The sequence below is a fragment of the Malaclemys terrapin genome, chromosome 9 (assembly GCF_027887155.1).
Source record: "Malaclemys terrapin pileata isolate rMalTer1 chromosome 9, rMalTer1.hap1, whole genome shotgun sequence".
Lineage (NCBI taxonomy): Eukaryota > Metazoa > Chordata > Testudines > Emydidae > Malaclemys > Malaclemys terrapin.
In genome coordinates this window covers 72,781,567-72,805,376 of record NC_071513.1, presented here as the reverse complement: position 1 = coordinate 72,805,376, position 23,810 = coordinate 72,781,567, and the positions used below count along the sequence as shown (strand labels likewise).

The 23,810-nt window shown below is 46.1% G+C and overlaps 1 protein-coding gene across 1 annotated transcript in view; it reads left to right on the top strand.

Moving 5' to 3' along the window:
* The window catches only part of DNER (delta/notch like EGF repeat containing), a 292,283-nt gene extending 272,288 nt beyond the window's left edge, over nucleotides 1-19,995 (top strand). The window contains exons 12-13 of the mRNA XM_054040696.1: nucleotides 5,914-6,160; nucleotides 18,892-19,995. Coding sequence (XP_053896671.1) covers nucleotides 5,914-6,160; nucleotides 18,892-19,003 — 359 coding nt within the window. The 3' untranslated portion in view covers nucleotides 19,004-19,995. The remainder of the gene's footprint in view (nucleotides 1-5,913; nucleotides 6,161-18,891) is intronic.
* The last annotated feature ends 3,815 nt before the right edge of the window (nucleotides 19,996-23,810 follow it).

Here is a 23,810-nt window from a genome sequence, read left to right as displayed (position 1 = left end):
CCGTCGTCTTAAGATGTAAAAAATAGATTTTCTCTGTATTCATTTGCTTCCCCCTCCCTCCGTCAAATCAACGGCCTGCTAAACCCAGGGTTTTCAGTTTAATCTTTGGGGGGGACCAGTCTGTGACAGTTGTTTGTGTCTCTCCCTGATGCACAGCCACCGTTCTTTATTTTAATTCCCTGTGCCTGTACGCCATGTCGTCACTCGGCCCCCCTCCCTCCTTCCCCTAGGCCGTCAGATACTACGTTTGCGCCACAGCTCGAGCCGCGAAGCGGTTCACGCCTTTTCTTTGAATTCTGGGTTGAGATCCCAATGCCCGGATGATGCAAAACAGTGTCGCGGGCGGTTCTGGGTACATGTCGTCAGGCCCCTCCCTCCCCCGTCACAGCAACGGCAGACAATAGATTCGCGCCTTTTTACCTGGGTTACCTGGGTTACCTGTGCAGACAACATGGAGCCCGCTCAGCACAGCTGAGCTCACCGTCACCATATGTCCTCTGGGTGCCGGCAGACATGGGACTGCATTGCTACACAGCAGCAGCTGCTAACTGCCTTTTGGCAGTAGACGGTGTAGCATGAGTGATAGCCGTGGGGCTGGCAGCCGTAGGGCTGCATTGCACCAGCCCCTTCCAGGCGATGGTATATTATGACTGGTACCCGTCGTCGTCGTACTGGAGTGGCTGTCAATCATGGCCACCTGGGCAGACATGCTACTGTCTCGATGATGACGGTTACCAGTCATAATGTACTATTTTCTGCCAATTGCCCAATATTGTCTGCTAAGCACCCAGAAGAGGCCGAGGGCGATGCTGGGTGCTGGCGGACGTGGGGCTGGCAGACATGGGGCTGCATTGCTACACAGCAGCAGCCCCTTGCCTTTTGGCAGATGATGGTATATTATGATTGGTACCCATCATCATCATACTGGTATGGCTGTCACTCATGCTGCAGCGTCGGCTGCCACCTTAAGATGTAAAAAATAGATTTATTCTGTGTTCATTTGCTTCCCCTTCCTCCGTGAAATCAACGGCCTGCTAAGCCCAGGGTTTCCAGTTTAATCTTTGGGGGGACCATTCTGTGTGACAGTTGTTTGTGTTTCTCCCTGTTCCTGTACCTGTACGCCATGTCGTCACTTGGCCCTCCCTCCCTCCCTCCCTCCCTCCCGCCCTCCTTCTCCTGGTCCATCAGATACTACTTTCGCGCCTTTTTTCTGACCAGGCGCCATAGCTAGCACTGGGATCATGGAGCCCGCTCAGATCACCGCGGCAATTATGAGCACTATGAACACCACGCGCATTGTCCTGGAGTATATGCAGAGCCAGAACATGCCAAGGCGAAACCCGGACCAGGCGAGGAGGCGATTGCAGCACGGCGACGAGAGTGATGAGGAAATTGACATGGCCATAGACCTCTCACAAGGCACAGGCCCCAGCAATGTGGAAATCATGGTGTCACTGGGGCAGGTTGATACCGTGGAACGCCGATTCTGGGCCCGGGAAACAAGCACAGACTGGTGGGATCGCATCGTGCTGCAGGTATGGGACGATTCCCAGTGGCTGCGAAACTTTCGCATGCGTAAGGCCACTTTCATGGAACTTTGTGACTTGCTTTCCCCTGCCCTGAAGCGCCAGAATACCAAGATGAGAGCAGCCCTCACAGTTGAGAAGCGAGTGGCGATAGCCCTGTGGAAGCTTGCAACGCCAGACAGCTACCGGTCAGTCGGGAATCAATTTGGAGTGGGCAAATCTACGGTGGGGGCTGCTGTGATCCAATTTGCCAGGGCAATGAAAGACCTGGTGATAGCAAGGGTAGTGACTCTGGGCAACGTGCAGTCAATAGTGGATGGTTTTGCTGAAATGGGATTCCCAAACTGTGGCGGGGCCATAGACGGAACCCATATCCCTATCTTGTCACCGGAGCACCAAGCCACCGACTACGTAAACCGCAAGGGGTACTTTTCAATGCTGCTGCAAGCCCTGGTGGATCACAAGGGACGTTTCACCAACATCAACGTGGGATGGCCGGGAAAGGTACATGATGCTCGCGTCTTCAGGAACTCTGCTCTGTTTCGAAAGCTGGAGGAAGGGACTTTCTTCCCGGACCAGAAAGTGACCATTGGGGATGTTGAAATGCCTATCGTGATCCTTGGGGACCCAGCCTACCCCTTAATGCCATGGCTCATGAAGCCGTACACAGGCAGCCTGGACAGGAGTCAGGACCTGTTCAACTACAGGCTGAGCAAGTGCCGAATGGTGGTGGAATGTGCATTTGGACGTTTAAAAGCGCGCTGGCGCAGCTTACTGACTCGCTCAGACCTCAGCGAAAAGAATATCCCTATTGTTATTGCTGCTTGCTGTGCGCTCCACAATATCTGTGAGAGTAAGGGGGAGACCTTTATGGCGGGGTGGGAGGTTGAGGCAACTCGCCTGGCCGCTGATTACGCGCAGCCAGACACCAGGGCGGTTAGAGGAGCACAGCAGGGCGCGGTGCGCATCAGAGAAGCTTTGAAAACGAGTTTTGTGACTGGCCAGGCTACTGTGTGAAACTTCTGTTTGTTTCTCCTTGATGAACCCTCCAACCCCCCCCCCCCCGACCCGGTTCACTCTACTTCCCTGTAAACCAACCACCCCACCCCACCCTCCCCTCCCCCTTGCAGAGGCAATAAAGTCATTGTTTTTTCACATTCATGCATTCTTTATTAGTTCCTTACAGAGGTAGGGGGATAATTGCCAAGGTAGCCTGGGATGGGTGGGGGAGGAGGGATGGAAAAGGACACACTGCATTTTAAAACTTTAACTCTTATTGAAGGCCAGCCTTCTGATGCTTTGGCGATCATCTGGGGTGGAGTGACTGGGTGGACGGAGGCCCCCCCACCGTGTTCTTGGGCGTCTGGGTGAGGAGGCTATGGAACTTGGGGAGGAGGGCTGTTGGTTACACAGGGGCTGTAGCGGCGGTCTCTGCTCCTGCTGCCTTTCCTGCAACTCAACCATACGCTCGAGCATATCACTTTGATGCTCCAGCAGACGGAGCATTGCCTCTTGCCGTCTGTCTGCAAGCTGACGCCACCTATCGTCTTCAGCCCGCCACTTGCTCTGTTCTTCCCGCGATTCAGCCCGCCACCTCTCCTCTCGTTCATATTGGGCTTTTCTCATCTCCGTCATTGACTGCCTCCACGCATTCTGCTGTGCTCTATCAGCCTGGGCGGACATCTGCAGCTCCGTGAACATCTCGTCCCTCGTCTTACGTTTTCTCTTTCTAATGTTCACGAGCCTCTGCGAAGGAGAAACATTTGCAGCTGGTGGAGGAGAAGGGAGAGGTGGTTAAAAAGGACACATTTTAGGGAACAATGGGTACACTCTTTCATTACAAGGTCGCATATTTCGGCTTGCAGGCAGCCATCGTAGGCCACAGTGTTTTGGCTTTTTTAACCTTCTTAACATGCGGGAAAGGTTGCAAACAGCAGCGCATTTCCCATATCAAGGATGAATTGGGTTGTCCATTTAAAATGGGGTTTCAATGTAAAAGGAGGGGGCTGCGGTTTCCCGGTTAACATGCGGCACAAACACAAGTAAACCACCCCCCCCCACACACACACACACGATTCTCTGGGATGATCACTTCACCCCTCCCCCCCACCGCGTGGTTAACAGCGGGGAACATTTCTGGTCAGAAGAGCAGGAACGGGCGCCTCTGAATGTCCCCCTTAATAAAATCACCCCATTTCAACCAGGAGAGCTTTCTGGAGATGTCCCTGGAGGATTTCCGCCCCATCCCCATACACGTTAACAGACTTGCTTGCTTTTTTTTTGTAATGTTTACAAATATTTACAAAGTTACACTCACCAGAGGTCTCCTGTGTGCCCTGAGGGTCTTGGGTGAGTTCGGGGGTTACTGGTTCCAGGTCCAGGGTCACAAACATATCCTGGCTGTTGGGGAAACCGGTTTCTCCGCTTCCTTGCTGCTGTGAGCTACCTACAGTACCTCCATCGTCATCTTCCTCGTTCCCCGAACCGTCTTCCCTGTGTGTTTCTCCAGTGAGAGAGTCATAGCACACGGTTGGGGTAGTGGTGGCTGCACCCCCTAGGATCGCATGCAGCTCCGCGTAGTAGCGGCAAGTTTGCGGCTCTGCCCCGGACCTTCCGTTTGCTTCTCTGGCTTTGTGGTAGGCTTGCCTTAGCTCCTTAATTTTCACGCGGCACTGCTGTGTGTCCCTGTTATGGCCTCGGTCCTTCATGGCCTTGGAGATCTTTTCTAATACTTTTCCATTTCTTTTACTGCTACGGAGTTCAGCTATCACTGCTTCATCTCCCCATATGGCGAGCAGATCTCGTACCTCCCGTTCGGTCCATGCTGGAGCTCTTTTGCGATCCTGGGAGGACTCCATGACGGTTACCTGTGCTGATGAGCTCTGCGTGGTCACCTGTGCTCTCCACGCTGGGCAAACAGGAAATGAAATTCAAACCTTCGCGGGTCTTTTCCTGTCTACCTGGTCAGTGCATCTGAGTTGAGAGCGCTGTCCAGAGCGGTCACAATGAAGCACTGTGGGATAGCTCCCGGAGGCCAATAACATCGAATTCCGTCCACACTACCCCAATTCCGACCCGCAAAGGCCGGTTTTATCGCTAATCCCCTCGTCGGAGGTGGTGTAAAGAAACCGGTTTAAAGGGCCCTTTAATTCGAAAGAAAGGGCCTCGTTGTGTGGACGTGTCCAGGCTTAATTCGGTTTAACGCTGCTAAAGTCGACCTAAACCCGTAGTGTAGACCAGGCCTAAGAGTGCAAGTCATACCTACAGAATGGGGAACTGTATCCTGGAAAACAGTGACTCTGAAAAGGATTTTAGGGGTCATAGTGGACAAGCAACTCAATATGCGTCGTCGTCCCCCCACCATGAACTGATGTGGCAAAAAGGGCAAATGCAATCTTTGGATGTATAAACAAGGGGAATAGTGAATAGAAATAGAGAAGTGATTTTACCTTTGTATATAGCATTGATGACACCAATACTGGATACAGTTCTGGTGTCCACATTTTTTTAAACAGCTGTTGAAAAATTTATGAGGATGCAGAAAAGAGCCACAAAAATTATTCAAGAGCTAGAGAAAATGCCTTACAGCAAAAGACTTACATGAACTCAATCTGTTTGAGAGGTGATTTGATTATGGTGTAGAAGTACATTCACAAGGAGAAAATATCATGTATTAAAGAGCTTTAATTTAGCCGAGAAAGGAAGAAGCAGCAGCAGTGACCAGAAGTTAAAGACAGACAAATTCAAATTTGAAATCAGGCATCAATTTTTAACAGGGAGGGTGATAAATCATTGGACAAACTACCAAGGGAAGTGGTGGATTCTCTATCTCTTGAAGTCTTCAGATCAAGACTTGATGCCTTTCTGGAAGACATGATTCAGTCAAACACAAGTTATTAGGCTCAGTGCCAGGGTAGCTGTGTGGAATTCTGTGACCTTTGTTTTATACAGGAGAACAAACTAGAAGATGTATTGCTCCCTTCTGACTTTGAAAGCTATAAATAAACTATGAAAGAATAGATGGGAAAATGGAGGTACAGAGAGGTTAAGTGATTTGCTCAAGGTTATAGAGCAAATCAGTGGCAGAGCTGGTAATTAGAACCCTGCTCTTGTATCCATTGCAACTGATGATCATCAATCAGCAGTTACATGGCCAATCAAAATCAAAACTCTCTTTCAGATTTTGTGATACTGGTATTTACAGCATGTTAAAAACAGCTATGTCCATGGCAGACCCTCAAATGGAAAATATAATTTTAAAGTTGAATATCTTTAACAACAGAAGTCTATATAGAAATGTTGGAAATGAAAGCACTCAATTTCTATTCAGCAGGAACGAAATAAAATAATAATTTTGGTTTTTTATTTATTTATGTATTATTGCCAGATCTGCAGTGGAAGTCTGGGCACATGGCAGAGAGTCTAACAAACATGCCTCGTCATTCCCTCTACATCATAATTGGAGCCCTCTGTGTCGCATTTGTCCTTATGCTGATCATTCTGATTGTGGGGATATGTCGCATCAGCCGCATTGAATACCAAGGCTCTTCCAGGCCAGCCTATGAGGAGTTCTACAACTGTAGAAGCATTGACAGTGAATTCAGCAGTGCAATTGCTTCTATCCGACATGCCAGGTTTGTTGTGGGGAAAGGGAAAGTAAATGGAATCTCTTTGCTATATCTACTTCAAATTCATGTGTAGTAGCACAGCATCAGCTAATTGCTATTGACAAATATAAAGGCTGTATTGCTTCCAAATTAGAATATAGCATTATTTTAATTGCTCATCATTATATCTGGGCTACAGTCTGGTCTCAGTTAAACAGTGTGAATTCAGTGCCGCTCCATTGAAGGCAGTAGAGTTTTGGAGTTACACAGTATAACTGAGAGTTGAGTCTATAAGGTGTTTCAATTTGGTAAGTGTGCAAGTATTTTTTTTGTAAATTTTTATTCTTGTTATATTTACACATTTCTAAATTTACATATCAAAATTTCATACTTTATCATGCATGCACTTTGGATAATAATGGATAATTCATTTTGAAACATTTTGTTTTGTTGCATATATTTTTCAAAATTATTTTGACACCTAGCAAAACGAAATCAAATTCCTAAATAATTCATCAAAATGCCAGGGGTTGATATCTGGTTTTGTGATTAAATCATTGGACCACGACTCAGGCAATCTGGGTTCAGTGCCCACCTCTGCCACAGATTCCTGGTGTGACCCTGTTCTGTGCCTCTGTTTTTTCCATCCATGAAATGGATATAAGTCTTATCTGCCTCGCAATAAATATTGTTAATAGTTGTGAGACAGTCACATACCATTGTGCTAGATGCCCAAGAAGAAGATAGATTAATTTGAAAAGGTTTTTAAAGAAAGTTGCATGCATTTTGTTCAACGCAGCAGTCTAAATATAATTAAAATATTTCACACCAACTACAATGAGTGAAATGCATTTGAGATTAAAATGTGTAGTTTAGAACTGCTATTTGCGAGATAGTAATGGCAGGTATCTTGCCGATACCATCAGCATGGGAGGCCATTGTATTAGTCTATAAATCAGTTTCCATCCTGCTCTTATGCCGGGGTGGGCAAACTTTTTGGCCCGAAGGCCACATCTTGGTGTGGAAATTGTATGCAGGGCCATGAATGTAGGGCTGGGGCAGGGGATTGGGGTGCGGGAGGGAGTGTGGGGTGTGGGAGTGGGTGTGGTGTGCAGGAAGGGGGTGCAGGAGGGGTTAAGGGTGCAGGAAGGGGGTGCAGGAGGGGTTAAGGGTGCAGGAGGGGGGCTCAGGGCAGGGTGCTTGGGTGTGGGGTGCAGGAGGGGCTTGGGGTGCAGGCTACGGCCCGGTGCCATTTACCTCAAGTGGCTCCGGGGTGGCAGCGGTGTGCAGCGGGGCTAACGCAGGCTCCCTGTCTGCCTTGGCCCTGCACCACTCCCAGAAGTGGCTAACATGTCCGGCAGTGGCTCCTGGAAGTGGGGTGGGGCAGGCGGCTCCACCGCACGCTGCCCTTGCCTGCGGATACCACCCCCGAAGCTCCCAATGGTTGCAGTTCCCCACTGCACCACGAGGCTGGCAATCCCACGGGCCGGATTGAAAGCCCTGATGGGCCGAATCCGGCCCGCGGGCCATAGTTTGCCCTCCCTTGTCCTATGCTGATGTAACAAACAACTGTTTAAAGTAGGTGTGATAAACTGAATATAACTGAGTAGGCAGCCAAATAAGAACTGGAAATGGTGTTTGCCTGCAACTAAAATGGAAGCCAAATAATGGACAGAACAGTTAATGATACCGTTGCATGTATTGGATGTGATCATTTACTGCAGCAGGGTATTAGTGCTAAAAGTCAGTGCCAGTAATCACAGATTAAAGTAGACAGGAGCTCATTACCTTGTTTGCTCACCATGGCTGTTTCTTGGCTCCTGGCTTTCCAGAGTACCCCGCCTTTCCTTTCACGGCCACTCCTGCTCAGCAGTTTTCTAGCATTGTGCCTTTCCTGTTGAAAATGCTCCAACTATGCCTGCTGTCTACTATCTGCTATGAGCCGTACACCAGTCAAGGATTGCTGAAATGAAGCCTTTGGTTTTGGAACAAACTGATAAATTAAACAGCAATAAGTCACCAGGACCAGATGGTGTTCATCCAGGAGTTCTGAAGGAACTCAAATATGAAATTGCAGAACTACGAACTGTAGTCTGTAATCTATCATTTAAATCCGCTTCTGTACCAGATGACTGAAGGATAGCTAATGTGATGTCAATTTTTTAAAAAGGCTCCAAAGGTGATCCTGGCAATTACAGATCTATAAGCCTGACTTCAGTACCGGGCAAACTGGTTGAAACTATAATAAAGAACAATATTGTCAGACATATAGATGAACATAATTTGTTGAGGAAGAGTCAACATTGTTTTAGTAAAGGGAAATCATGCCTCACTAATCTACTAGAATTCTTTGAGGGAGTCAACAAGCATATGGACCAAGGGGATCCAGTGGATATAGTATACTTAGATTTTCAGAAAGCCTTTGACAAGGTCCATCACCAAAGACTCTTATGCAAAGTAAACTGCCATGGGATAAGAGGGAAGGTGCTATCATGGATTGGTAACTAGTTAAAAGATAGGAAACAAAGGGTAGGTATAAATGGTCAGTTTTCAGAATGGAGAGAGGTAAATAGTGGTGTCCCCCACGGGTCTGTTCTGGGACCAGTCCTATTCAATGTATTCATAAATGATCTGGAAAAAGGGGTAAACAAGTGAGGTGGCAAAATTTGCAGATGATACAAAATTACTAAAGATAGTTAAGACCCAGGCAGATGGCGAAGAGCTACCAAAGGATCTCTCAAAAGTGGGTAACTGGGCAACGAAATGGCAGATGAAATTAAATGTTGATAAATGCAAAGTAATGCACATTGGAAAGCGTAATCCCAACTATACATATAAAATGATGGGATCTAAATTAGCTGTTACCACTCAAGAAAGAGATCTTGGAGTCTTAGTGGATAGTTCTCTGAAAACATCCACAATGTGCAGCGGCAGTCAAAAAGCAAACAGAATGCTGGGAATAATTAAGAAAGGGATAGATAATAGGACAGAAAATATGTTGCCGCTCTATAAATCCATGGTACACCCACATCTTGAATACTGTGTGCAGATGTGGTTGGCCCATCTCTAAAAAGATATATTGGAATTGGAAAAAGTTCAGAAAAGGACAACAAAAACGATTAGGGGTATGGAACGGCTTCCATATGAGGAGAGATTAATAAGACTGGGACTTTTCAGCTTGGAAAAGAGACGGCTAAGGGAGTTATGATTCAGGTCTATAAAATCATGACTGATGTAGAGAAAGTAGATAAGGAAGTGTTTACTACTTCTCATAACACAAGAACTAGGGGTCACCAAATGAAATTAAGAGGCATCAGGTTGAAAACAAATAAAAGGAAGTATTTCTTCACACAATGCACAGTCAACCTGTGGAACTCCTTGCCAGAGGACGTTGTGAAGGCCAAGATCAGAACAGGGTTCAAAAAAGAACTACATAAATTCATGGAGGATAGGTCCATCAATGACTATTAGCCAGGATGGGCAGAAATGGTATGCCTAGCCTCTGTTTGCCAGAAGCTGGGAATGAACGACAGGGGATGGATCACTTGATGATTACCTGTTCTGTTCATTCCCTCTGGGCACCTGGCACTGGCCACTGTCGGAAGACAGGATATTGGGCTAGATGGACCTTTGGTCTGACCCAGTAAGGCCGTTCTTATGTTATGTTCTTATGTACTCTGGCTCTGCCCCTTTCCTGTCCCTGGTTAGAGAATGGAAAGAGTATTTACTCTCATCCACCTTCCCCAGATAACTGAAACCATTAGTATGCCAGGCAAAAGGATGATTTAGCAATGGTGTGGTTAGTGGCCATATTTTTTGCATTGTTCGTTCTCTGTGCAACAGTGTTTTCCCAGATATAAGGAGAAGCGGCCACTGGTGACATTTAAAGAGAATTCTGAGGCCTTGTACTCCAGCAGGGATATGCGATCAAATAAAAATTGTCCCAGCTGTTGGCGCTGTTCTTAGCAGCTGAATGTTTCAGAACAGTGTTTGGAGTGTCCCAAGTATTGCTCATCCCCTTTCTTGGGGCTTTCTTCCCTACCCTGGCTAGCATCTCCTGCACTGGAAGTCTAGGGACCCAAGGTTGTAGGGCCTCCTCTTCCTTTGATGTTATCTTGGGTGGGGAGGGGGTTGCACGGTGGCTGTAATCTTTCTTCTACTCCTTTATCTTCAAGGGGTACTGGATGTTCACTCCCCCCCACCATCTTTGGGGGTAGAGAGGAAGGAGCCTGGTGAGGTAACTGCTCCTCCAGCTCCAGGGGTGGGCAGAGGGCACTTTGTGGTTCAATGCCCCAATCTAAAGCCTTTTTTATAAGCTCATTCACCTTGACTCAAACTATTTTCCCTGCCAGTTGTTGATTGATGTGATGGAAACGGTGAAACAGTGCTGATGTCAGACTTTTCAAATCTTGGGACCTGGACTCTTTGTTGGAGGTCTTTCCTTTACCTATGTGGCTCTGAATTAATCTCTGCATAGTGCCAAGGAAGGCCTTTTAGTAAAACCAGTGAGAGTCAAGGTGAATGAGCTCATAAAAAAGCCTTTAGATTGGGGCTGCATTCATACCGGTTTTTGAAGCCCGCGTTCAGTAGTTAAGAAAAAGAGAGAATGCCAGAACCTGTAAATAAAAAGGATTTTTATTTGCACCTTTGTGAAATATATTCTAGTTAATGTCAATGAAAAGGAATGTTTGAATTGCAAATAATATTTGTGTGTTGCCAAAAAATGAAAATGAGAAATAAATCATTTGATGCTATATAAAAATCTACTATACAGCTGACAAGCTGGTACTTTTCTAAGATTTAGTGTACAGACTTCAGTCTTTATTTCTGTTTCAGAAGGATAGAAAGCAGTATAAATTGGTGCACTCAGCACAGGGGAGGAATCACAATTTCACAGTTGTCTTTTACACAGACATGTATATAGAGACCACCAAGGCCTAAATTTTCAAAAGTGACTTATTTTAGGTGTTCAAATTGAGACACATTAAAGGGGCCTGTTTTCAAAGAACAGGTTCTCAGTACTTTCTGAAAATCAGGCCCCCTTTAAGGTGTCACGGTTTGGATACATAATCACTACTCACTTTGGAAAATGTAGGCCTTGATATTCTTTATATACACGTGTGGGTGGATGTCAAATGAAGGGTGTATTTTTACAGTGTGTAATTTTTTTTTTTTTTTTTAAGAATCAATAGCAGGTATGTGTACAGGGAATAGTAGACTCCTATCACATAAAATAGTAAATAGAAATTTTTATACTCAAGATTGTCTTTTCATTTTTTCCATCTGTTGTGTCAGGGTCTTTCCAGTTTCATCTGGTTTTGTCCCAGCCCTTACACCTGTCTCTTAGGTTGTGACTGATTGGTAAAGATCAAGTGCAAGAGGGATAGATCACATTTAACGATTCCCTTTGGTAGCGGATGCACAATTCTAAGTGCAAATATCCAGATCAGCATATCAGATCTAGTCCTATGCTGCACAGGTGTGCTAAGTGGGGAAAGGGATTTAGAATGCATCTCTTGACCATTCAGTGCATAGGTGCTGGAACGACATGTGCTGGCTTGAAATGGTTTCTGTTATATACAAGGTTTACAATTTGGTTCAATGGCTCTCAGCATCACCACTATACAAATTGTTCCAGCACCCCTGATTCGGTGTGCAAAAAGCAGGGAACTATTACTATAACATTATAGTTCTTCTTAGAGTGCTTGCTCATATCGATTCCAATTAGGTGTGTGCGCGCCGCATGCATGATCGTCGGAGAATTTTTACCCTAGCAACACTCGGTGGGTCGGCTGTGGAGCCCCCTGGAGTGGCGCCCTTATGGCGCTGGATGTATACCGCAGCCGACCCAGCGCCCCCTCAGTTCCTTCTTACCACCTGTGACGGTCATTGGAACTGTGGAGCTCGGCTTTGCCACTTTCCACTCTCCCTAGCGTTTTTCCTCTTAACAGTGTAAATAGTTTATAGTTAGTGTAGTTATAGAGTTTTATATAGTTATAGTGTAAATAGTTCTAGCAGGTTGGTAGGGATCTTCCCTCCTTCCCACCAGTAGCTTGGGCTCATGCCCAAGGCTCCGGGCTTTAAACCCTGCGCGTCCTGCTCCAAGCCCATGCCAACGGGCGACCCCCATGACTCTTGCCTAAAGTGTCTGGGGGAATCTCATCAGACCGAGAAGTGCATTATCTGCAAAGGTTTCTGGCCCCGGACTAAAAAGGAGCGGGACTTTTGTCTGTGACAGCTCCTCATGGAGGCGGTTCTTAGCCCTCAACGTCCAGTGCCACGCCAAGACCCGGCACCGAGCGCTTCGGCGTGCAGCGCCCCAGCGGCACCGGTAGGAACTGTATTGCATTCGGACTCTGAAATAGACCCGTGTTACCGGCATTCCCCAGTGCCACAGCCACCATCGGTCCGGCGCCGTTCCCACTCGCCTGGTCAGAAGCGGCACCGTAGACTGGAAAAGGCTGGCCCACCTCAACAGATGCCAGCCTCCCTGGACCCGCCCTCAGCACCGCGCCCCGTAGAGGAGCGACCAGGAGCACAAGTGCCGACTTCAACACAGTTGACTCCGGCACCGAGGGTGGAGCCATTGAGTCTGGTGCACCTGGATTCCCCGCTTCGTAGCGTGGTCGAGGTCCAGCTTCCTTCTACACCAGATACCTTTGCGGCCGCGAGGGATCTGATTGCCTCAACAGCCTAAGTCTTTGGCACTGATCCGAGTGATACCTTCAAGGGGCAAGCCATCCCTTATCCATCCGTCGGCACCGTCAACCGAGCTGTGGCACCGCTACCGTTCTCGGCATCGCTCGCAGTCCCGGCACCGCTCTCCTCCACGGCGCAGGTCATACTTGCGGCGCCGTTCCGAACACCAGTCTCCGTCAAGGAGCAGGTCCAGGTCCAGATGCCGTTCCCGTCGGTGGTCATCATCACCGACAAGGTCCAGATCCCGACACTGGTCTAGACTTCAGCACCGGTCTCGTTCCTGGCACCACTCCCTGGCTTTACGGCGCCGCTTTCCACCCTCGCGGCACCGATCCTCGTCGTGTTGTCGTGAACCAGCGCATTCCCACTTAGCACCACCGTGGCCCTCCCGTTCTGCCTCTCGTTCGACGGAATCGGACGCAGGGTCCCGTATCTCGGACCGCCGTCGTTCGGATCATGGCTACCTGGACCCTGGGGCTGGCCACTGGAAGATGCAGGGACAAGGTCCTGTTCAGGGATCTACTCAATGGCCCTTTTGGACTCCTTGGGTGTATCACCAGGCTCAAGGTGCTCCTTCAGGGGCATCTCGCTCAGCCCCTTCCAAGCCGCGAGTGCCAGAGGCCACAGTCAGCCACCCTGTTCCCGGTGGTATGGAGGACACAGGGATGTCCCTCCCGCCCCCGGAACCCATCCCAACGCCCCTGTCTGGCCCAGGCACAGAGGCAGCTGGCCCCAATCCATGAGTCACAACTGAGCAAGAGGCCCTACACGATCCTCTTTCTCCCGTGGCCTCTTCCTCTTCATCACCAGATGAGGCAGTAGCAGGAACGGTCACTTCGGGTCCACCTCCAATAGACCTCCGTGCCCACCAGGACCTCTTACGTAGGGTGGCACGTAACATGAACCTCCCAGCGGAGGAGGTTATAGAGGTGGAGGACCCAGTGGTTGACATCTTCTCAACAGAGGCTCCATCCAGGTTAGCCCTACCGATCATTCGAACAATCGAAAACACGGTCAGAACAATCTGGCAGATGCCCGCATCCATTCCGCCAATGGCTAAAGGGGTGGAGCGAAAGTACTATGTCCCCTCTAAGGGGTATGACTATTTGTTCAACCATCCACAGCCTTGTTCAATGGTAGTGGCCTCAGTGAACGAAAAGGAGTGTCATGGACAACAGGCTCCTGCGCCCAAATCAAAGGAGGCCAAATGCCTTGATCTATTTGGACGCAAAGTCTACTCTGCGGGAGGACTCCAGCTCAGGATCGCAAACCAGCAGGTGCTCCTGAGCCGTTACAACTATAATTGGCTGAACTCCGTGCAGAAGTTCAAGGAGCTGGTTTGCCGCCCTCAACATGAAGGATGCGTACTTCCACATCGCGATTCTTCCAGAACACAGTCGTTTTCTTCGCTTTGTGGTCAACCGAGAATACTATTCTAAGTATTCCCGTATCCCAACGATTGGCTTATCCGAGGTCATACCAGGGAACAGGTGCAATCACAGGTTCAAGTGACCATGGCCATGTTTCATCGATTAGGCCGCCTCCTCAATGTGGAGAAGTCATCTCTGGAACCAACCCAGAGAATAGAGTTCATTGGGGCAGTCTTGGACTTCAGACTCGCCCGAGCTCTCCTACCGGATGCCCTCTTCCAGTCGCTGGCGTCCCTTATCCGCAGCCTCCAAAGTTTTCCAACTTCAATGGTGAGAACATGCTTGAGCCTTCTAGGACATACGTACGTAACCAGGTATACCAGACTACGGCACCACCCGCTTCAGGCCTGGCTGACAACAGTCTATCGCCGAGGTGGAGACAGCCTAAACACGGTGGTAACCATCCCGGAAACAATCCTGACCTCTCTCCACTGGTGGTTAGACCCCAGGACAGTATGCGAAGGGGTTCCGTTCCACTCTCCTCAACCCTCTTTGTCTCTGGTCACGGATGCTTCATCCCTAGGATGGGGTGCCCATCTCAGGGACCTCCGGACACAAGGTCTATGGACCACAGACGAACTATCGCTGCACATCAATGTACGGGAATTGATGGCAGTGCGCCTGGCCTGCCAAGTATTCCGGCAGCAACTACATGGCCATTGCATGGCGGTACTCACAGACAACACCACGGCCATGTTCTACATCAACAAGCCATTCACCTGTGGGAGTTTTGCACAGCCCACTCTATCCATCCGGTGGTGTCCTTTCTCCCAGGGGTACAAAACACACTGGCAGATCACCTCAGCAGGTCCTTCCAGTCCCATGAGTGGTCAGTTCGCTCAGATGTCATCCACTCCATTTTCCTGGGGTTTCTCCAGGTAGACCTGTTTGCCTCACGCAGCAATCGGAAGTGCCAGCTGTTTTGCTCTCTCCAGGATCGCGCCCCGGGTTCCCTCTCGGATGCTTTCCTGCTATTGTGGAAGGGCCAGCTGTCTACACCTTCCCTCCATTCCCACTGGTCCACAAGGTCCTGCTCAAGGTGTGCAGGGACAGAGCGCGTCTGATTCTGATAGCCCCAGCATGGCCCAGACAACACTGGTACACCACACTACTGGAAATATCAGTAGACACTCTGATGCCACTCCCGCTTTGGCTGGATCTGATCTCACAAGACCACGGCTGCCTCTGTCACCCCGACCTGCAATCCCTCCACCTTATGGCATGGATGCTGCATGGCTAACTTGTTCAGAGCTCCTTTGCTCCCATTCGGTGCAGCAGGTACTACTAGGTAGCAGAAAGCCCTCCACTTGAGCCACGTACTTGGCCATATGGAAGCACTTCTCTTGCTGATGTGCCGAATAAGGCACATCCCCTCTGCATGCGCCTGTGCCTCTCATCTTGGACTATCTGCTCTCCTTAAAACAGCAAGGTCTAGCAATATCATCCATGAGGGTACACCTGGCAGCCATTTTGGCTTTCCACCCAGGAACACATGGGCACTCGGTCTTCCCCACCCTATGGTAGGTAGGTTTCTCAAGGGGCTGAACCGTCTCTACCCGCAGGTGAGGGACCAGTCCCCATGTGGGACCTTGACCTGGTCCCCTCCAAACTTATGGGGGCTCCATTTGAGCCATTGGCCACTTGCTCCCTTCTGTACCTCTTCTGGAAGACAGCCTTCCTTGTGGCTATCACTTCGGCGAGGCGCATATCCGAGATCAGAGCCCTCACTTCGGAACCACCGTACACGGTCTTCCATAAGGACAAGGTGCAGCTACATCCTCATCCTGCCTTCCTTCTGAAGGTGGTATCAACTTTCCATGTCAACCAGGACATTTTCCTCCCGATCTTGTATCCGAAGCCGCATGCTACTCGACGGGAGCAACAGCTGCACTCCCTAGACGTTCACAGAGCCCTCACCTTCTATATTGAGTGTACGAAGCCGTTCAGAAAGACGACCCAGCTCTTCATTGCTGTGGCTGACCGGATGAAAGGCCTCCCGGTCTCTTCACAGCGCATCTCCTCTTGGATCACGTCCTGTATCCGTGCTTGCTACAACCTAGCCGGTGTCCCGGCCAAGCCCCTCACCACCCATTCTACAAGGGCTCAAGCCTCGTTGGCTGCTTTCCTGGCTAAGGTCCCGATACAGGAGATCTGTAGAGCTGCCACTTGGTCCTCAACACATACTTTTGCTTCTCACTATCGATAGTCCAGAGACGATGCTGCATTTGGTTCAGCGGTGCTGCACTCAGCAATATCTCATTCTGATCCCACCGCCTAGGTAAGGCTTGGGAGTCACCTAATTGGAATCGATATGAGCAAGCACTCGAAGAAGAAAAGATGGTTACTCACCTTGTAACTGTTTTTCAAGATGTGTTGCTCATATCCATTCCAAACCCGCCCTCCTTCCCCTCTGTCGGAGTAGCCAGCAAGAAGGAACTGAGGGGGTGCTGGGTCAGCTGGGGTATATATCCAGCACCTTAAGGGGCTCCACATCCGACCCACTGGGTGTTGCTAGGGTAAAAATTCTCTGATGATCATGCACACAGCACGCACACACCTAATTGGAATGGATATGAGCAACACATCTCGAAGAACAGCAATTACAAAGGTGAGTAACTGTCTTTTCAAATATTTTAAGTCCAGAAGGAAACGGGATCATCTAGTCTGACATCTTTCATAACACAGGACCCCTGTATATTAATTACAGCTTCAGGTCCAATAGCTGCGTTTAAACTAGAATATCCAGTTTAGAAAAACATCCAATCTTGATTTTAAAATTCTCAGTGATGGAGAATAAATCACACTGTTATACCTTTGTCTGCTAGATTGAAGAGCCCTCTGTTATCAAATTTATGTTCTCCGCGTAAATACATATAGACAGTTATCAATCAACCCATAACCTTCTATTTGATAAGGAAAATAGAGTTAATTCCATGTTTTCTAGTCTTTTCATCGTTCTTGTGGCTCTTCTCTGAACCCTCTCTAATTTATCAACATCCTTCCTGAAGTGCAAACACCAGAACTGGACACAGTATTCCAGCAGTGGTCACAGCAGTGCCAAATAATACAGAGGTAAAATAACCTCTCTACTCCTTCTCAGCATTCCTGTTTATATGTACAAGGATAACATTAGCCTTTCGGCCACAGAGTCACACTGGGAGCTCACATTCAGCTGATTAGCCATCCCTACCTTCAAGTCTTTTCCAGAGTCATTGCTTCCCAGGATGAAGTCCCCCATCCTGTAAGTGTGGCCCACATTATTTGTTCCTAGATGTATAACCTCACATTTGGCCATATGGAAACAAATGGTGCTTGCTTGCACCCCGTTTACCAAGTGATTCAGATCACTCTATTTCAGAGACCCGTCTTCTTCATTATTTACCACTCCCTCAATCTTTTTTGTCATCTGCAAACTTTATTGGTGATGATTTTGTTTTCTTCCAAGTCATTGATAAAAATGTTAAACGACATAGAACCAAGAGCTGATCCCTGCAGGACTCCACTAGAAGCACACCTGCTCCATGATGATTCCCCATTTATAGTTACGTTTTGAGACCTTTGAGTAATATATTAACTAGCTATAGTGTTATAAGCAGAACCTGACCCGAGGAAGAACTCCATGAAGCTTGAAAGCTTGCCCCTTCCACCAACAGAAGTTGGTCCAATAAAAGATAATATCTCACCCACTTCGTTTTTTTTCAGTAGTAGAGCTAACACTTCGTATGCATGAAGAGAACTAAATGGGAATCTAAAATTAGAGGAATTCCTTGTATGTTAATTGAGAGGCCTTCTATTTCACTTTCAGAATCTTATGTGGTGGAGCCCTGTAAGGAAAATAGACTTGAGGTCTTTTCTAGCTCTTTATCCCTATGATTCTATTTCTTTATTTAAAGTTCTTACCGTTAGTTGCAACTATTTCTGAAGGCATTTTTTTCTACAGTCAGGGCATATCTACAGCATATTTTTTGCCTAACATTTTAATAAGTGTTCATGAGAGTGATGCCCTAAAAGGCATTAATGTTTTCTCGGCATTCCAAATTTTTATAGAATCTTGGCAGTTTCAACCTGCCGCTAATGGATATATCTAGTCAGCAAAACTGTACCAGTTCAATTATTTTGACACTTCGTCTGCCAGTTCACAATTCAACCTGACTATGCAGTTTTATCTATAGCTGGCAAATAGGAAGAAGAAAAACAATGAACAGTATGTGATAACTGTGTCAAATGACATCAGGGAACCTCAATGTTGTTTGGAAGTGCTACTCTCTTAAAGTGAAATTCTGGGCCCATTGTAGTCAGTGGGTGCTTCTCCACTGATTTCACCAGAGCTAGGATTTCACCCTTAGTGTCTGACTTTGATTCTGTTGAATTCAGTGGTAAAACCTCCAATGACTTGGTGTGCAGAATCTGTTCCTTGCTCTTTTTAGGGGTTGGTTTCTGGGATCCATGTAGTTCAAACATTCCTTCTGTGTTTTTATTATTGGTTGCAAGAAATATTGCAATATGGTTTAGAATTTACAGTGTTCCCTTAAAGATTTTTCTGACAGGGAGCCATGAAGCAGTGGATTATTACAATTAATATGTATGTACTTCCGTTTATCACCAAAGCCTTTTTTCTTCTTCTTTTAGGTTTGGAAAGAAATCCCGACCTGCAATGTATGATGCAACCCCCATTGCTTATGAAGATTACAGCCCTGATGACAAACCTTTGGTCACGCTAATTAAAACAAAAGATTTGTAATCGACTGTATCTTTTTCGGATTATTTTTCAAAAGGATGGGCTACTAAATTAATTTAAATATTTTTAAGAAGAAGAAAGCGTGAGAAATTTAAAATGTTAGATGTTCCAGAATTTTCTGTAGAATATTTAAGAACTAATTTTCTGCAGCTTTTAGTCTGAAAAAATATTTTAAAACTGAGTGTTTGAAATTCATGGATTACATTTTAATGTACCTTCAACTCTATAAATTGTTAGCTTATAATAGTGTGTGCTTTTTCATGGTAGACACTATTAATAAACCCAGATGAAATTCTGTGGTTGTTACAGAACAAAATACAGTAAGCTTAATCAATGAACAGTTCCTTTTTGACATCTCAGTGCCAGCTTTCTCAGTAGAGATAGGAAAAAGTGAAAATAATATGATGCATAATATATCCATTAATTTAAAAAAAGTCTAAAATGTTTGTGTTGTGAAAAAGAAATTAGTAAAATTTATTATTCCTAACCTGAATGAATTAGCTTTTGCCTTATTCTGTGCATGGATAGATAACCTATTTCTGCATTCTTTTTCTGGAAGTTGCTGACACATACTTTTGAGTTGATGTTTTTGTCATTTTTGTAATAGTATTCAAGCTAGGCCTTGTAAAAATAATATATAATTAAAGTGCCTGTGGAGGCAAACTAAGGACCTGATCGTGAACTGATTGAAATCAGTGGCAAAACTGCCATTGACTTCAATGGGTACAGGCTCTGGCCCTAGGATTGGATTGAATCTATATTTTTCTTTAAAAGTCAAGGTTTTTATATCGTGAGTAAACTAAGCCTATAGTTTGAGTTGTTTGTTTCTCAAAGGTTATTAATGTACAGTACTGTTTCATTCAATATTGTGTATTTCTCATAGTGCATCTTATTTATACACAGTATGGTTTTTCTGTGGCTGCATTTGATTGCTTATGTGCTTCTTCAAATTCTTGCATATTTCAGACAATATTAAATAAATGTTATCAAGTCAAGGTTGCATCTGATCTGGTCATTTTCCTACATTTCAGGTTACACAAAGTCTCTAAATTTGGAAGGACCTGAGTCAGGTTCATTCTCTCTCTTTCTCTGCTCTCAATCAGGGACTTGAACTTGGATATCCCACATCCTGGGCCAGTGCATGCATAAACATAATCAAAATTTGAAACTTCAAAAGTTACTGTGAAATGGAATTGTCACTTCTAGAAATTACAATTTAACCTTTCAAAAGCAGAATGAATACAATGCTTGTAATCTAGGCCCAAGTCTTCCAATTCATTCCACACGGGTAGTCACAGAAACATGCATTTATAGGACTCAGCATGATTTTCATTCTGTGCTTAAGGGAAGCCCATTATTGGCATGGCAAGGTGTCCACATCAGGACTGAGAGGAATTGGCATAACTGCCTGGAGAAACATGCTGTGCACAATGCCGGTTCAATATCTGCCTTCAGCCAGTGCTGTTAGTTTCTCACTTCTGTGAACAGTGAGAAAAAAATCACAGCCCTCCAAATTATGTTCAGATAAATCAAGAGAAAATCCTGCCCTCTGCTAACTGGGTGCTGCATCATGGGAGCATCGAATGTAGGCGAATCCCTATCCCAACTCCAAGAAGGACTCTGGGGAATTAGTGCTCTTGCACCAGCCAGTAGGTTCATCCAAGGGGGTATGGCCTGCTGACTATTAGGCGTGACCCACAAAGGGACAGGACCACTGGTTGTGTGTGGGCAAGTGCAGCCATCCCCTGGGGATTCTTTCACCCACCTCAACTAACACAGAGATCCCCAGAGCTCAGCAACTGAGGCTGGTTCCAGAATTTGCCCTTAAAGACAAATAAAATATAATGAATCGAGAAGGCAGATGTAACTGCCCCTTGTTAATATCTTTACTAGTTGTTGGAGCACATCTGGTATGTTACTCTTAATTGTGAATTCCTTGCTATTACTGTTTCCAGTTCCAACCATTGGAAGAGATCCAATCTATTTTCTGCATCTTACACTAATGTACAGGCAGAACGTGGTGAATCAGGCTGTAAATGTTATTAAAATGCAAGGGGTTTTGTGATTTAAATGTACAGATTACATTTTAGTCCAAAAATTAAAACTGGCAAAGAGAATAAATACAGCAGAAGCAAGTCACATTTTTAGAGTATGTGAGAGAGAGAAGGAAAGCAAGGAAAACAAAATAGCATTTTTATGGGTGTCAGTTCTCTCTGCTAAAATGAAACACCGTAACTTGTTTTCTAAATGAACTAAGTAAGTAGTCATTGTCAGGAGCAACTGGACTGTAAATCTACATGTTAATGAGACCAAAACTATTTGAGTTATATAAATGCCAAACACATCTTAAAAATCCAAACTCCTCTGTAATAAAATAGATTTTATTGAATTTTGGCCAAGCCAGTAACTTCCAGAAAGAGACCTAATGACCCTAATCTAAAACCAACTTCTGAGTTTGGAAGTGAAATTGTACATGCACAATCATATATTGCAAATAACAGTTTGCACATAAGAACTGGGCAGATGTTTGGCTACCTTTTTTGCATACATACAGAGTCTGCAATTCCTTCTTCGTCTCCTCCCTGCATGGTTTGGAGGTCCTCCTCGATGGGGAGTTCCAAGTGGAGCTTGGAAGACACTATCAGGAGCAATGCTCTCCAAAGGCTAGTGGAGAGGCAGTTTTTGTGTTCCATTCCCCTAAAATTATCCAGTGAACCATCAAATCCTTTTAGAAGGTATTTGATTTTTAGATGATTTACTAAACAAATATAAAGGAAATAATAGTTCTTAGCCAATATTTTATTATTGCGGGGATTAAAATACTATCTGAGAATCTATATGAGTATGGAAACAAGGAACTTTCTATTAGTTGAGGGAGCATGCTACTTAATGATCTGTATTTTACAAGGGAGATGTTGCAATGAGCAATAGCCTCTATGCATACAAATCACTCCTTGGTAATGATTCTAAACCATTCTGTATCTCTCTCGAGTGACTGATCTGAAAGATAAGTAATTTGCGAGGCGCTATCTTTCTGTGAACATGGAGCCTCTAGCTTCTGTAAATCATCCTGTTCTGCTCATGAAATGTTTTGGAAATTGTTTCTTTCCACTTATTTTATTAAACTCAAACAGCGTATTATAGTTATGCTGTACACATCTCTGCATTTCAGAAACATTTGTGAGGGGCTGCACAGCCTTCCAAACTGACCAGAGACCTGGCGAGCAGAAACCCTTCCAGAGTTCTCATCCAAGCTCTGGTGCTGATTTGGGCCTGTGACTTAACCACTCTGTATGCCTGATCATGCTCTTCTGAGGAAAAACATGAGGCTGGGGAAGTGCACTGGTAATAGCCACAAAGCAAGAGCGGGTTAATGCTACTCTGGAGAAGTGCTAACTTTTACATGGGTTTCCTATTGCAAATCCACCATGTGCAGAGGGGAACATACTGTGTGCACTGCTCCAGGCCTTCTCAACATGCAGATCCTTGAGTGTGCTCTGAACCTGCTCCCCTCACTTTGACACACACTCCGAATTCTGCCCACATTTGTTTTCCACTCTGCATAAATAAAGGGAGAAACATACCTGGGCTTGTTCTTCCCCAACTGTATAATTCTTACCCACTTCATTGGATGCTGTGACATTTGTATTCAGTACATGGCTTAATCCATGGCTTACACATGCAGTACATGGCTTAATACATACACACTGACAAAGGCTCAAGTCCAGTTTTAGACTATGTTTACACTACAGCCTTTATTGGCATAACTTGTGTCATTCGGTTGTGAACTACCCGCCCTCTCCCCCAAGGGACATAAATTACACCAACATAAGCGCTTGTGTGCACAGCACTATGTCAGTGGGAGAACTTCTCTCACCAACATAGCTTCTGCCGCTTGCGGAGCTGGTTTTATTATGCTGATAGGAGTGCTTTCCCATCAGCATAGGGCATCTTCACCAGACGCTCTGCAGTGCCACAGCTGCATCGGTACAGCTACACCACTGCAGTGATGTATGTATAGACATGACCTTAGTCTCTATACTGCACATCACCAACCACAATACACAGGGAGGAATGCAATATGTAGCCCTATCCCTGCGGGTGGAATAATTACAGCAGATGTTAACCAGGAATACTCTCTATTTATATTTTGTTAGTAGTTAACTGGATGTGCCCTAAGTTCCACACCTTAAAGCCCCACCCAGCAGATTTGTTTCCCCCAACCGGCAACTATCATCAGCGAGAAACTACAGACAGGCTTAACTATGAAACTGATTGATTTATTTAACAAAGATTTAAACAGTAACTAATAGGACCCCCAAATAAAACTGTAAACAAAGGGTATTCAGGTACAGGTTGGCTTAACAAACTGACATGAAGTCAAGGTCCCAAACCCACAGAACAAGGGAATTTGCCACTGGTAAGGTACAGACATACTACACCAGGTTCAGAGGAATGGACCCACGACAATGGACTTCATGGACCAGGTACAGCAGGATCCTCGGACACAAGTAAGACAGGAACAGGAGTTTGGATCTTCTTCTGTGATCTTCTGTAGATTCCTCAAAGTCTTGGCTAGGACATGCACTGTGCTGACACCAGGAATGATAGCCCCTTGTCTCAGGTGCAGCAGTCTTTTATGTTCTCTTGGTACTAGGCTGAACACGTACCAAGTGACCCTTGCTCTTTTCCCACCTCGGAGGGACAAAGGCGCCAATAGCCTCAAAAAGAAGGGCACCAACATGATGGACAAACAAAATGGCGAAGTGCCTAAACAAAATGGAACTTGTATATTTTCTCCTACGCAGAA